General features: G+C 33.6%; 2 protein-coding genes across 3 annotated transcripts; both read right to left on the reverse strand.

Annotated features, from left to right (window-relative positions):
- Positions 1-2641: 2641 nt before the first annotated feature.
- LOC117913553 lies at positions 2642-3697 on the reverse strand. The gene has a single exon (XM_034828551.1). It carries the CDS (start codon positions 3580-3582, stop codon positions 2917-2919), a length of 666 nt encoding a protein of 221 aa, XP_034684442.1. The 5' UTR covers positions 3583-3697; the 3' UTR covers positions 2642-2916.
- A 2281-nt stretch (positions 3698-5978) lies between these two features.
- Positions 5979-14004, reverse strand: LOC117912661 (probable methyltransferase PMT26). 2 transcript variants are annotated; one of them, XR_004651034.1, is made up of 10 exons: positions 13839-14004; positions 11860-12966; positions 11624-11773; positions 9191-9461; positions 8507-8617; positions 8236-8410; positions 7604-7876; positions 6786-6980; positions 6361-6660; positions 5979-6233 (listed from the first exon to the last, which is right to left on the reverse strand). XR_004651034.1 is itself a non-coding variant. In XM_034827348.1 (9 exons), the coding sequence occupies exons 2-9, from the start codon at positions 12931-12933 to the stop codon at positions 6432-6434; spliced, it is 2478 nt and encodes an 825-aa protein (XP_034683239.1). In that variant the 5' UTR covers positions 12934-12966; positions 13839-14004; the 3' UTR covers positions 5979-6431. The 2 variants fall into 2 exon arrangements, 1 of the variants encoding a protein (XP_034683239.1); XM_034827348.1 differs by having other exon boundaries at positions 5979-6660.
- Between the last annotated feature and the right edge of the window lie 2136 nt (positions 14005-16140).

The raw sequence follows: 16140 nt of genomic DNA on the forward strand, positions 1-16140 counted from the left end.
TTTGTAATTGGTATAAATTATTTGCCCAATTTGATGATAAAAATATGGGGTTTAGAAGGTGAAGCAGTAATTAATATCCCTTGAATGAGGGATGATTTAGATGTTGAATTTATGAGACCAAATTGCAAATGAAACTTATCAAGTAAATTAACTTTCAATTTTTAGTTTTAGTTTTTGCCATTGTATAAAAAAAATTTACATTTTGATGAATACAAATAAATTACAAAGTTTTGCTCATTTTATGTAAGAAGCATAATTATTAATATTGTTTGATTTTTAATGTTAATTTAATTAGTATATATTGTCTTATATATTTTTAATGATAAAATATTATTTCATTTTTTATAGTTATTTTTTGTAATTATTTTATATAATATTATGTGCTTTGTCTATAATTTTCAATATGGATGTTTGATAAACAAATTTATTATTATACTAATTAATGTATACACGTCAATTTAATCTTTTTTTTAAAAAAATAAATTAACTTTGTCAAACAATCTTAATATTTAAAATAAAAATTAAATAATAAGTTTAAACCAACAACTTGGTGTTGTTAGGTAACTCTAAAAACTTAAATATTGAAATTTCTTGACTTATGTATAATTCATTATTTAATTCTTTGTTTTTTTTATGAATGTACTTAAATATCTTTGGAATGTTAAAATATTTATCCTTATTAACAAGTTTAGGGAAGAGAATAAGGAAAAGGTAAATGGTTATGGTAAAGAGTTAAAATTGAGAGTTTTAAAAAATGAAAAAACAAAATTATTTTTGATCCAAAGAAAAACATAACTTTGCATAATGTCCCATATGGTAGAGTCGTGGAAACACTTGTTTCTTCCATATTTTGGACCTTAGCTCCATGGAACAATATGCTACTGCTGAAACATGGAAGAATTGAAATCTTAGATCAAAACACTATGTATGGATGGTATAAACTGCCTAAACAAGAATTCTTGAACAGCGAACAACCAGAGCCTATTACTCACTACATCAAAAAATTTCCATTAATGAAAGATGTAAATCCATTGGAAAATCAAAAATACGCATGTCTGATGAAATGGTTGTTGCTATCTGCTCCAATAACGAATCATTGGTTTAACTGAATAACTAAATAAAATGGATAGACCTTTCTCTTCGTCTCAGGTCGATGGATCTTCTCAATTGGAAGATCCCCTATATGGATAATACACATTCCAATTCCAGTTTAACGCTACATAAGTATGAGTTTCTCTTAACAATATAAACGCGTTTGAAAGTTGTGAGAGCCCCTTTGGGCTCAGAATGGACAATATTTATACTATTAGACAATATTTATATTGTTAGATGCGAGTCATTACAAATGGTATCAAAATCAATCATCGACCCCTGTTTGAGAGTTTGTTTGTTTGACCCTGTAATCCCATATAATCATAGGGAGGTGTTTGTAATGTCTCACATTAAATAGGGAAGAAAGTTTTTGGACTTTTAAAGTTGTGAGTGTCCTTTGGGCCCAAAATGGACAATATATACATGATTGGGTGCAAGTGTTGCACTTTCTTTATATTTATTAACTTAACTTTGATTTTTAAGTAGTATTATTATAAAATAATTGTATTAAATATATAGATGGCTTGTTTGGAATAACTTCAAATAATTATATTTTCTATAGAAGTAGGGACAAAAGTTGATATCCTAAACATTTATTTTTAAAATGCCATCACATTTGAGCTTTAAAACGATTCATTTTAAGAAACTTTCTCAAAGAAAGCTTTTACTTAATGACATAAGGTTATGGTTAGTTGAAAATATAAAAGAAAATCAAATATAATTAAAATTACTTAAAAATTTATGCATTTTCAAATTATTTAATCTTTATATAATAAAGAAAAATAAGTAAAATGAATTTGAAGAAACATATAAAATAATTTATTGACTTTGAATCTATTCTTTATTTTCATTTGTTTTTTCTTTCCTTCAACTTTTCCTCTCTATTTAATTTCATTTCCTTACATTTTCTCTCAATTTCTTCAGGAACCAAATATAGCCTAAGAGGGTGTTTGTTTTTTTTTTTTTTTTTAACTTTTTGCTGAAAACAATTTGCTTTCAAACTCTAAATTGTTTGTTTTTTTTACTTTTTGATGACTTATTATTTTGACTTTTTCAAAATGAAAAAAGTAACAAATTGATTTTTCTTTACTTTTTAATACTTAATAGAAATATACATTACAAAAACAAATAATCTAATACTTAACACTGTTAAAACACTATTTAATTTTAATTTTTATTTAGAATTAAGTAAAAAAAAACAAACATCACCTAATTCTTTAGGCTGAATTATCAAAAATATCTGTTTAAGCATAATTTAATTTAAAATTGTCTTAAATTATTAAACATTAACCATTAGGTGAACAAATTTTAGTTTAGACAAAGGACTTGTGGGATGATAATGACTTCCTTGCACAATCAAAATTCAAATGTATGTGGCTCCATGAACTTATAAAAGCACTTAAATTAAAAATGAAACGCGCATTCTGGAAACCATCTCTTCTGATTCCCTGGAAGTAGCCCGTGTTTGTCAAAAGAAGGAAATTAAATTTTTATCATTCGCGACTAGATGCAAGAGTATGTAGTGCGTAGGCAAATATTTTGAATCAAATCTAATACTTTCTACACCTCTTTCTATAAACATCAAAAGTCTACAAAGAAATAAGCAATGATGAATTGAGCTTGGCTTGGTGTTCCTAGTAATTGTAACAAGTGCTGCAAAACAAACTAGAGAGAAAGAGATTACGTCTTCTTGAATTTCCGTAGCACTGATTCTTGGACAAATAATGAGATGACATGAATGATCAATTCCCAATTTGGCTGTGCAATGCTGTTGCTGGTGCGGTTTTTAGTCCTTGGATTCTGATAAGAAAATTTTCTTTCAGGTCAAGATACCATGGATAATGCCAGTGGGATTTCACTCTCATGGGAATTGATTGAAATATCATTGCTGGAATTGCTCGATGACAGCGATCTCATTTGGTTTTCATTCTTCTTTTCAAGTTCACCTTGGCCATCTTGTTCACCCACCACCACCGCGGCTCCAAAGTGGACACGCCTTGCACCGCTTCGTTCGGGAGAATTCACAGGAGAGGAGGCAGCCACAGCCTCAGATGCCTCGTCCGCAGCTGCATTCTTAACACTGCCAACACCTCCTCCTCCACTGGGCCCAGTAACACTACCACCTCCTCCACGAACCCCATTACCTCCATAGCTGCCGCCCATCCTAAATCCACATGTCCGGGAAATGAGTCTGTATAAGATTGTTAGCAGCCAAAACAACCATGGAAGGCAAACAAGCAACACCCCTGCAACAGGAAGCCATGAAGTGGATTGCGTTTGAGGGAGGCTCATGTACAGGACAAGGAAGCTGCCTCCGGCGAGAATGGCGAGAAACAGAAAGCAAGAGATTACCCATATGAATAGGCTTCCAGCCCTTGGATCCGGTAGAGGCATTTGTATCTGGGAAAAAAAAATCAGATATGGGATACTTTTGCAGTTGATCTTACGGGTGTCCACCAGTAGGAACTTGTCATTACCATCCAATTCCATTATCTTGATTTGGATGGGATTGAAGGAAAGAATATTGAGTAGTTGATTAGCATGATGAGACAAGGATCCATGGGAGAATGGGTTGTCCAGCTTCTTTCCTGTGTTGGCGCAGAGATTTTAGAGATTGGTGGACATATTCAAAAGTAGTTCACGGAAAGCATGCTTCTTGTCAAAACAAACTATCTGTCTCCCACATGGTGAGAGAGAGTGAGAAGCGGTTGATGGTTGAATTGTGGGGTTCAAATACCATTGAATTGTGAGAGAGTGGAGTAGACCAGGGAACCATGGAATTGATACTAGTTTTGTCCTTTTTTTTTTTTAATAAAAAAGATTTCATCTTGATTTAGTGTTCTTTTACCCTGAAAGTATATGGGCAAGAGAAACTGACATATTCTAACCAAATTTTGGTTGGAGAAATTAGGATATTAACCAACTATAGTGTGGATTTGTTTTTTTGTTTTTTTTTAAAAAAAAAATGAGAACTTTTGAAGTTTACATTAAAAACATAACAACTTTTAAAAACTATTTAAAAATTAAGGTATTAAAATTTTTTCACTACATCAAATTTTAAAATATTTAAAAGTAATTTTTAAAGATAAATGATAATTTAATAAGATGAAAGCTATCAGTCTCTCAAAATTACCTCTATCATTCTTGAGTTTTAAATCCTCCTGTAATGTTATCAACTAACATATCCTAACTCAAAAGAGCATATATCAAATTCCATTTAAGGAACTACCACAATCATAGATTTTCTAATCACATGTTCTTATGATCACCCAAAGAGACACATTATTAAGAATACTTGTTACTACTAGCTTCTATTAACAGTGACCCAATCCATAGGGAATGTAGATCACTTTAAGATCTCATTCGTAGGTCAAAATCACTGTTAACTTTGGCATAAACTCAATATTCTCTCTAACATTAAAAGACAATACAACATAAAACTTGGTGAAGTTATAATTATCTGATAGTCTTAAATCATGACTCACCGCAAAACCTATCAAATGTGTAACCTTAGACATTAGTACACTCACTATGGAAATCTCATTCCAACAATCAAGACAAATTATCCCTCTAATTAGGAAGTAGTGTAATACAACCTTTAATGAACCACCTAGGCCCATGAACTAATTATAAACAAATCATTTATTTGCAAAGAATCTATGACTTAGATCTTTCATACAACTCCAAATGCACCCAAATCATATACAATGTAAAAAATGTTAGGTGAGAAGGCTCATAAGGTACAATGCATAAAATAAAGATAAATAAAAATGAAATTGAAATATCATTAACTAAATAATAAATTACAAATTTGTTAAATCATAACATGCTTTTAAGGCTCTATCTTAACAAAAGCATATGTTTTCTTTTAGTTTCATTAATAAAGATCTAAACTAAGTATTGTGGGTTGAAAGGAGTGGTAACCCTTGCAACTTGATTCAATCCATTATTCCACAAAGTGTAGTGGATGAGAGAGTGAATCTCATGATTGTAGTAAATGCATACCGTAGAATTGTGAAGGCTACAACCTAAGCAATTTTGAGATTATGTTTGAACCTTAATGAACAACTTCCACTCACCCAAAAGCCAATCACATTATAGAGGGTGAAAGCAAATCCATGCTATATAGTAAAGACTCGTAAAATTATGAGGGCCACAAGCTAAGCAACCTTAAGAGTGAGTTCGAGCATTAAAAGGATTAACCTAGCTTAATCTAATAAAGTATAATAGCTTCCCTAGAGATCAGAGGACTAAAAAGGTTGATCTCATTTTGGGAAAAGGACTAAGTCGAGGGAAAGGTGCATAGTACTCAACTTCTACCCATAACACTATTGTCCTTTTATTCAATATTGATCTTTTGACAACCTACCAAGAAGCAGAGTTCCTTGTGAATCAACCTAGTAATTCACTAGGCTACAAATTTGGATCCTTGCACTTAGGAATTTGGCACATCAACACTCTCCATATGTTTACACTTTGGAGATACTAGCATCTTTTTGTATGTAAATAATGATTGTACATGTAAAAGATAGATAGAGTGGTGTTGCTCTAAAATGGGTGTTACAATACATGAGATCATATTTGTTGCACATGGGATGATTTTTACTTTTAGTCCATCACACAATACCAACTCATTTTCAGTGAATAAATATTTTATGAATCTCATCGATATTGAGCACACTTACGTTAAATCGTATCAATGCTTTTGTTTGTAGTTAACAATAATTAAATCTCATTTATAAACACCTGACTGACTTAAGTTCTCAATCCTAATGATATACCTAAATTATACTAAGATAAAGTTTTATCTACATTTTGTTACACAAGACAAATATAGCAAATGAGGGTGTGCGAAAATAATAAAATTTGTTGTCACTAGAAAGAAATAAAAAAAGACAAATATATATCATATAGATTCAATTTTCATCACTGTTCTTTAATACAACCAACGATAGTAAATCCACCTGCACCTTTGTCATACATGTATCTTAGACACAACGCATTTCACCACATTTGAATTCCAGAATCCAGAGACAAGTCCGTCGGCAATGAGCCTTACACTTTGAAGAATGACAGCCTTTTCCATAAATAATAGTATTACATTACAAAATTCAGAACATCAACTTCTGATTTAGAATGTCCTGGTAAAAAATATGAGAAACAATAGGTAAAACCGACACTGGAGGAGCTAACTGACATGGTACATGGACTAACCAAGAAATACAGTTATCATTAATGCAAATATTGGACTAAAAACCAAAAGAATACCTAATCTGAGAGGCCATGGTAGCCTCAAAAATGAAGAAGCAGTGAATGGTGAGGAGAGTATGGGTATGCGCTTAAGCAATAGCCGACTTTATTGTCTCCATCTCTTTAGGCCTCCACATGGTTTTCTGGGCACATAGCAATCCCTCCTTCTCCTTGGAGTAAGTCATCCGGATTTCCCAGTGCATGGACCTAAGCATGTTCTCCACCTGACCAAGTGTCTCCACATCATCACGGACAATAAGCTTTCCTTCAGGCCTTAGAATCCGATCAGCCTCTGCAATCACAGCCACCAGGTTGCACCTGCAGGACCCACAAGAAACAATTGCAAAATTAGACTATACCAGGCAGAAATCATGTTCCTCATATTAACGGTAGAGGGCCAAATACTCTGGTCACCAGTATAGAAACCAAACACTAACACTTACTTCTTTTTGGTCTTGGAGAAGATATGGTCTGCATGTAACAGATCGTATGATCTAGGGTAGGTGTTGAATGATTCACACCAATTGTGATAAATCCCAAATAGACCTCGTTCATAAATTATAGGAAGTGTATCTGGAGAGTCTATTGAGACCACATTCATGACCCAAACATTCAAATCTCTCAAAGCTGCAGCAAATCTGCACATGACATCAACTTCATCAGAACTATGGAAATGGAAAGAAAATGAAGCTATAACCTATTAATAGAATTTATAGTAATGGCAGCAACTCACAACAACAACAATAATAAAAATATCAATGACAATGACAATGCCAATATCCTTGGAAAGATGGTCTAGAAAATCTACAGTCAACTCAAACCATATTCAAAGGAATTTATATCTTGGTTAAGTGCACTGCAGCAGGAACAGTGGAAAAGTAGAACATGATAAACATCTGTTCATCACCCAATGACTAATAAATCTTCTACTAATGACAATAACAATAACCACAACGACAACACTCTGTGCAAGGATTAGAAAGTCTACAAAACCCTCAAACCCTATTCAAAGGAGGTTATGCCATAGTCAGCTTATTGCACCAAGAAAACTGGAATATTACAAGATTATAAATATCTTTATATTAATCACCCAATTATTGTTGTGATTGTTATTGTTGTTATTGTTATTATATATTTTATTTTTTAATTTATTAGCAAGATTGAGGAAATTAGATACAATGACTATTTTAGAAAATCAACAGGCAGAATTTCATGCTTTCTGCCAGATATAACACTTGAAACAGTAGATCCTTTTGCTTACCCTCCATAGACAGCTCTCATGTCCATGACATTTCTCACAGAAGACCAGCTGATTCCTATCCCATTTAGATATGACTGAGCAACCACTCGTTTCCAGTGTTCATAGTCTGCAGTGAAATCCTCCGGTGCTGCTCTGCCATAAACCCCAACCTGGGAACTTGTCAACCAGTATGGAGTTTTATCCAACCTTGCAGGCCATAGCTCTGGCCATTGAGAGCCGCGTTTCGATGCATCAACTGGCACTTTGTGCATACATGCTTGCAATGGGACATTCCTACTCACAGTAGACAGATTTTAAAAAATTTTAATAGTAGCTACAAAGTCAGAAGGTAATCACCAGTTAGGATTGTAGAAAGCCATTTTGTAATGTAAGATGAGCCACACCTGCTTTATATTTTTCCAAACAATCATTTTTTTTTTCTTGATTTGAAAATGGTTAAAAGATGTCCAATAAATGCAGAAAATTAAGCAAGGGAAAATGTTGACACATGAAAGAACTTTCCCCTTTTATATAATCTAAATGATCTTTAGCATCTCAATTTCTGAAACAAATAATTTATATTCTTCTATGATGAAAATTAAAATGTTATTTATCAGCTAACAGTTAAAACAAAAAGATAAATAAATAAATACCAGGCAGCATTTGCATCTTCTGAATCGGCACAGATTGGAGGTTCATTTTGCGATCTTTTCTCATAGCAATCATTAGAAGTAGGCTTCTTATATATTGCTGCTGCCACACGATTCACCACATCCCTTTTAATCACCACAAGCTCCCAGCACATTGACTTCATCAGTTCAGTCATGGCTGCCAACAATTCCCATGGGAAAATTTTAAAATCAATCAACCAACAAAATCTCTTTCAGGAGACACATATTATGTTTTGATGAGAATATCATCTACCATTCCATATCGCAACATCATCAGCAAGCTTCTGGTAAACCGGAGTTGCCGACCACACAAAGAAACCACCAGGCCGCAACACACGGTTCAGCTCCAAGAGAAGTTTACCACCTGCATATTGTACCATTGAAATGAACTTCCCAAATAAAACAACCAATATATCAGGGAAAATGAAATATAATAGAGATTTAAAGATTTTCCAGCTCTTTAATCTCTATTTAAAACACGTTAATGAAGCTTATGGGTGGAGAAAAAAAAATTATCAGACCCAAATTAGGTTGGTGCTTTTTTTCTTTTATTCTTTTATTTTTTATTTTTTTAAGATCCAAGATGAAGCTGAAGGGTATGCTATGTCTGGAGTTAAAAAGTACCTTTTATTCTTGCAAAAAGTTTTCATTTCCAAAGAGCCAAAACACAAAACTTATGAGATTAATGTGATTTTTTACATGTTTTGTCTCAAATGAAATGGAAATGGAAATACAGAAGTTTTTTATGTGATCATAAAACAGAAAATTTTGAAACAAAAAATTGTTTTGCGAAACACATTCTCAACCTGCTTTTTGATTCTTTTCATTTTTTATTTTTTTGAGGAAAAAATAATAAAAAATAAATAAATAAACACACTCTGCCAGTCTCACTCTTGAACTCATCTGATCAAACCTCTTAAAAGTAGTAACCAAATACCTTCTATATGCCAGGGAACTCTACATCGTGCACAGTGGACAACATCAAAGACCATGGCTGGGAAGGGAAGTCTCTTTGTGCCCATAACAGCAGATATACCCGGAATTCCCCTTTCAAGTGCAAATTGTACTTGGGCTTCATGCTCGTCTTTTGGGGCAAATGACATAGTGAGCACATCTTTATCAAAAAGATAGCCTCCAAAGCTAGCAACACCACATCCAACATCCAATACCACACGGCTGCGTTTTCCCCATGCAATATCAGGCATAGACTGCAGCAGGAACAAGTACAAACACATTAAGCAAAACTGTGAGATAATGTAAAACAAAATTCCACTAACCAATAATTCTTCAGTTTGTGAACCCTTCAAATGCATTTTTCCATTCTTGTTGGAATTAACAAATATATAATGTGGATGATAAGAAAAAAGAATAGAAGAGACAATTTTGTGGAGTTCATAATTTAAGCCATATTCTACTGGGTTTGTAACTACTTCAAGATTATAGCACAATCTGAAACAAGAGCTCAGAGTGCTCTCTTTTGTCGTGTTTCTTTTATAAGTGAGCAAATGATATCGAAGGCACCAATAAGAAGGGGGTGAATCCTTTAAAAGTACACAAATAAAACGATCATGCGTTCTGCCCTCATCTCAATAAATCACATACCTCACTCAAACAACTAGCTAACAATTCATTTATAATGAATAAGGCAATGCTATAATATAGCATCTTTCAAATTACACAAAAACAAATAAAATACTAACAAATATCTGTCTAACGTGACATTACAAGCATTTTCATTTTCCTAAGGCACATGGATTTTCTCTTTACTTTAACTTTTGAATTCCCCCAACTACTTCTGATCTGCTTTCCAAATCATTTTGACCATCCCAAATAGCTAGGCATGCAATTTACATTGTTAATAAATTGCCCCTTAGGTCAGTAACCAATACCATCTTAAAATTGACAGCATGATTTTGCAACCCGGAAGAGGCCCATGGTACTTACACTTTTCTCAAACCTTTTGACATGGGTGCCATGAACAGGATAAAAGTTTAAGCCTTCCTATGGAAGCAGATTGGTAGATTCATAAGACTAAAAAGAAGGATTCTCAATTTTTAGTTCATGACGATAGCTAGCATCCTCTTTAATAGGACTGAAACCCAAATTTGACGTCATGGATCTTTCCATTTGGCTGGCAACCTACATTGATGAATTCATCAGTTTGCCTATATCAGAGCAGATTTTCCAGCTAAGAGGACCAACTCATTTGAAAATTTGTTTAGAGAATTTATTCCCACTCAATTTCTTTTCAATATCCAACTTAATTTCTTTTAGGGAAACTCTCTTCTTCCTTGTGCTTTTATTCTCTTACCAATAAATTTTGGTTCTTTTAAAAAATAATGAGGCCTTTCCTAAGTTCTTTTTCCTATCTTACCATTGGCAACATGACTGGTTCACAGTAGTTTACTAATTACCCAAACAGAACCCAAAGTCTAAATTGTTGATAACACTAAATAACCACCAAATCCTGAAAGTGACTGATCTAATCAAGGTGACTGAATTTAAAATTAAGAGAAGCATATAATGTAGATCAAAGATCAAAAGAATTATAATGATAAGCAGATTGAAGTAGACAACCTATGTGATATAGAGTTAGATGGGCCCAACCATCATGGATCATTTGCTTTAGGGAGGAGTCTTGATCATATAAACAGGTTTGCAGATTAATTTTTGGAAGAATGAATGCCATTATTAATCATTTTGAAAGTGTTATACATTGTTTTGTTCCAGTTCTAGATTTCCCTGCTGTAGTAATAGCCTATAGCCTATTGGACCTTTTTTTTTTTTCTTTTTTTCTTTTTTTGGTTAGAGATGCCTGCCATAGTACATTAGGGATAGTTGTCTTCTGTGAGGTTAGGAATGCATTTAACCCATTAAGGTAATGGTAATTTCAAAGATCAATTCAAATTTGCTTCAGTATCAGTTTAAAAGTTATCTATAAAAGGAAAGGTTACTCAGGTTTTGTAATTGATGAAGTTGGAATGGTGAAACTGGAATCATGCTGACAAGCATCTTGGGTGCTAGGACTAGCTTAGGTATGATTAAGAAAGTAACTTGTAGATTATAATTGTTTTTCAAGCTTCACAAGAAAATGAAAACGCTATGATCAAATGGCTGTGATTCATAAAGGAGTAAATCTTCTACCTGAATATACGAGGATGCTGCATATTATAAACACAAGCAATTCACAAGTATGTACATTAGCTTATATGGCAAGGAGAAGACTCTTGGTCTGAACCATGCCATTTCTCCCCAAAGATAAATGAAAGAGAAAAAGTGTAGAAAACTAACAGAAGCAATGAAACTTGCAAAATAAAAAACAATACACAGGTAGAAATGTAATGAGGATAGAAAGATCAGAATGGTTCACCTCCTCTATGAATTCAATGTAATGAAGAGCACCATTCTTAAACTGTGTTCCACCACCAGGAAAAGTAAGGAACTCGCCGGAAACCTTCACCCAATTCTGATGCCCTTTAATTTCTGCAAGCTTGGTGTGGGGAACGTTATAGTACCATATCTGCAAGAAAACAGTTTCAAGGTCCATCTTAACAACAACAAAAGAAACTTCAGAACTGAACTTGGACTTGAATCAGATCAGCATACCTTATCCCTGCTTGTCGGCCACTCAATTGGACGTTTGTATCCTTCAGGAAGTGAAACAAGACAGGTGGGTGGTTCATTAGGGCAGTGCCTCTCTCGGTGTTCATAATGCTTGGTACTTGGGAGGCTCTTAATTGCTTGCAAATTGTCAAGGCATGGGATGTAATCTGGTCCAGCAGTGACATTGCAAACTTTCCAACTGTAGACAGTCTGTTGGCTTTCTTTTTCCTTCTTAGACTCTGCTGCCTGAGTCAAGAACGCTCCATTTTGAGTGGTAGTTTCATTCAGGAGCTCTGACATAGCCCCAGAAGGAAATACCTCATTTGAAACCTGTTCTTTGGCCTCACTATCCTCCTTCCTCTCACCTGAATTTTGCTCAGAATCTTTATTCTCATTTTGCTCCACCTTCTCCTCTATCTGACCATCCACTTTGTCTCCATCCTTAGTTTCAAAGGAGTTCTCCTCTGATTTCTTCTCACTGTCATCCAACTCAGATTTCTTCTCAACCGAACCCCCTTCAGAATCACCCTGTCCATCTGCAATACTTTCACCACCATCTGTTTTTGTCTCTCCTGAATCTGAATTTGCATCTTCTGTCTTAGAATCTCCTTCCCCATCCCCAGATTTGTTTTCCCCATTTTCTGCCTCATTTGTTGACCCATCTTCTGGCTTATTTTCTTCCTCATTAATGAGTTTCTCTTCTGGCTTCTCCTGTTTTTCCTCCGGACCATTTTCCGATGGTTTCTCAGGAACAGCCGGATTATCTTGGGGATTAGGGTTTTTTTCATCCTGAGTGAAACTCACACCATCCCCCTTCTTTGCATCATCTGTTAGATCACCAGAACTATCCTCAAATTGCCTAGTATCACTATCATTACTTTCAACCACTTGTTGCTTCACCTCATCTTTGGTCTCCTGAGTTGACACATCTGAATTTTGAACCGGAACGACAGATGAGGATGTCATCATCCAAACCCCAACCAAGCAAAGAGCCACAAAAGCAACCAGAGTTGCTGTAGAACAATAATTGGTGGTCGATCTCCTACCATCGACTCTACTATATTTTCCTAAAGCCATTTTTTACCTCAATTATCTCCTCAAAGTTCAAACCTGGAGATTGAAAAACTAATCAAATACAATATCAAATACTAAATCTTTCTTTCATCCAAATAACCAAACAAGGACTCGATAAGAACACTAAATTTCAAGCACCTCAAAGCACATAACATTTTTCTTTAAAGTTTTCATCTAAAGGTGGTGCAATCTCTCTATCCGATGATATGCCAATCATTTTTTTTTCCCTTTTTAGCTTCAAATCCCATTAATTTCAAAATTCCTTTTTCCAGTCATTTTCATACATATAAATTAGCAAACTTTTAAAATTAAATTTGAAAAAAAAACCAACAGAAAATAAAACTAAATCCAAAACAGAAAATGTCATATCCGCTAATTTCATTATCATGTGTCCCACATCTTATATCCGCTAATTTCATTATCATGTGTTCCACATCTTATATGGGACAACCCAAAAAAAAAAAAGAAGAAAAAGAAAACAAAACTTTTCAACAGACTCAATTCCAAATATGAACTAGACAACCAGATTCAAAATAAACCACAAATGAAAGGCTAGATCACTACAAGACGGATCCGATCAACAAGAATCAAAATTGAGATTTCCTTTTTTTTTTTTACAAGTGAAGCAATAAAAGCAACAAGCAATCACTGGTCCAAGCTCAGAGAAAGGGTTCAGATCTACACCAAATCTTGGCAACAACACAGAAAAAAACCTAGTTTCAGCTGAAAATCAAAACAAAAAAAAATTCAAAAAAAAAAAAAAATCAGAAACTTCTGTCTTTTGAGATGAAATGAACCACGAAATCACATCAGATCTGCATCTAATGAACAGAAAATGAGAGAATTTGACAAACAGAAAAGGAAAAAATGGAAAAAAGAGGAGATGGGAATGCGTGGAATTGACGAACCGTGTGAAGAATTGTGGCGGATCTGAGAGCGAAATGCTAGGGAGTGGACATTGTTGTTGGAGAGGCAGGAGAGAGAGGATCGGTTTTATAGAAAAGAACGCAGAGTGGGGGGGAATTTGTATATTGGAAATTTATTATAATATTCTTTGTCCTTCCACTCCCCCCATCTCGCGTAGTCGGCCATAAGCAAGCCGTGATTCCAGTAAAAGTCGGACAAGACGCCGTGAATCCCGAAGCCACTTGGTTAATTTCCACGCGCCTCTTGTATCGCATCCCATTATCGATTCCAAATTATTAATTTTGTGACTTATTACGCTAGGTTATAAATTCTAAGTCAAAAACTCCTAAATTTACTCCCAACTCGGGTCTTTCAAATTTCCTTTCAAACTGCTTGTCTAATAAAAAACTTTAATTAGAGGTTAAAATACCTAATTGGTGTAACGGATGAACGAAAACTAAATCAACCAGGTTTTTCAAATTAGTAAAAATCTTTAAAAGAAGCTTTAGAGCTTGGGAAAGAGTTTTTTTTACTAAGGTTATGTTTGGTTCCAGAAAATACTAAGGAAAGAAAAAAAAAATGCAAAGAAAAATGATTTTTTCATGTTTGATTGTCCTACGAAAAATATAAAAGAAAATCAAATATAATTAAAACTAATAAAAAACTTATGTATTTTAAAATTATTTAATCTTTATATTAATGAGTTAAAATAAATAAAATGAGTTTGAAGTAAAAAATAAAAATAATTTATCAACTTTTAATCCATTTTTTATTTTCCTTCACTTTTTTTTTTCTTCTATTTTTCCTTTGTATTTTCTTTTTCTTGCATTTTCCCTCAAATTTTATGAGAACCAAACATAGCCTAAGTATTTTTGTTCATGGTTTCAAGTTCGAAATAAATTTATACAAAATTGATCTAGATGATCATTTTTTAGTCATTGAATTAAGGGTTTTCCTTCTTATTTAAACCCAAAACTATCATTCTAAAACAGGAGAACACCAACAATCATCACACATACGTCCACTGTGCTCCTCTCTAATTCTTAGAGTGCATGTGTCTATTTACCAAGAAAATCCAACCCATTTTGAAATTCAAAACAATTTTTTATTGAGTTTTTTTCTTAAAATAGGGATTGATTCATTTGGTTCTTTCATTCATTCTCTTTTTGAGGTTATTTGGTTGAGGTAAAACCCATTTTCTTCTCATGTGGATTAAAAAAAAGGTCAAGATTGAGTTTGGTGTGAACTTGAAATATGATGTTTTAGGATAAGAAAGCGGGTAGCTGAAGTGAAAAGGTGTTATTTAAGTGGTCAGAGAAAAATTGGTAGATTTGAGTTAAGGAACCCTTATATTAAGTTGTTATTCTTCATAGTTAATGTTTTTTATTACTTGTAGGTTTGTGGTTTTTTATTTCTTTGGAGACTTTCCATATTGAATCTTGATGTTATTGTTTTATCCTCTTTATCTCTTCATTAGTTAATTTTCTCTATGTTTATCTTAGCTATGAAAATTATCATGTTTTAATGAGTAGATTTGTAAAGAATTTAAGTTTTGATTTTGAAATTCTTGAAATAGTTTGATAATTTTTAGCTATAGACCCGCTATTTTGTCATCATAGCATATATTTTCGATCTTACTTGGTGCCCCTCACTTTGTGCCCTAGCTCGATACATATGTAGGATTCCTCTTTTTGCAATAAATAAGTTGTCAATTCATGGATTTAGGAAATCTAGTAAAGACCTTTGTGCACTACCTCATAATTGGAGGGATGACTTGTCTTGACAGTCGATATGAGTTTTTCATGGTGAGTGCACTAGTGCATGTGATGCACACTGGATAAGACCTATGGTGAATCATGACGTAAAGATATAGATTTTCATGATTCACCAAACTACTATACTACATGAACGCTATACCTTGAGGGGATAATATGTTTATGCTAGAATTAACAAGAGGTTTTGATTTACGGATGAAACCCTAAAGTGGTCATATATCCCTAAAGTTGAGTCATTGTTGATGGAGGTTGGTGGCAACAAGTATTCTCAATAGAAACACATGATATCTCATATGATTGATATAGTGTGTCCCCTTGGGTAATCTAAAGAACATGTAATTATGAAATTTGTGGTTTTACTTATTCCTTTAGTGGAATTTGACATATACTCCTTTGAGTTGGAATATGTCAGTTAATTATATAATAAGTGGAATCTGTAACTTAATGATGTAAAAGGTAATCTTTATAGGTGATAGCACTATCTTGTTAGATTATGAACATCAATTCATAGGGGGTTTGCATGTAGAAG

Source organism: Vitis riparia, chromosome 4 (genome assembly GCF_004353265.1).
Source record: "Vitis riparia cultivar Riparia Gloire de Montpellier isolate 1030 chromosome 4, EGFV_Vit.rip_1.0, whole genome shotgun sequence".
Taxonomy (NCBI): domain Eukaryota; kingdom Viridiplantae; phylum Streptophyta; class Magnoliopsida; order Vitales; family Vitaceae; genus Vitis; species Vitis riparia.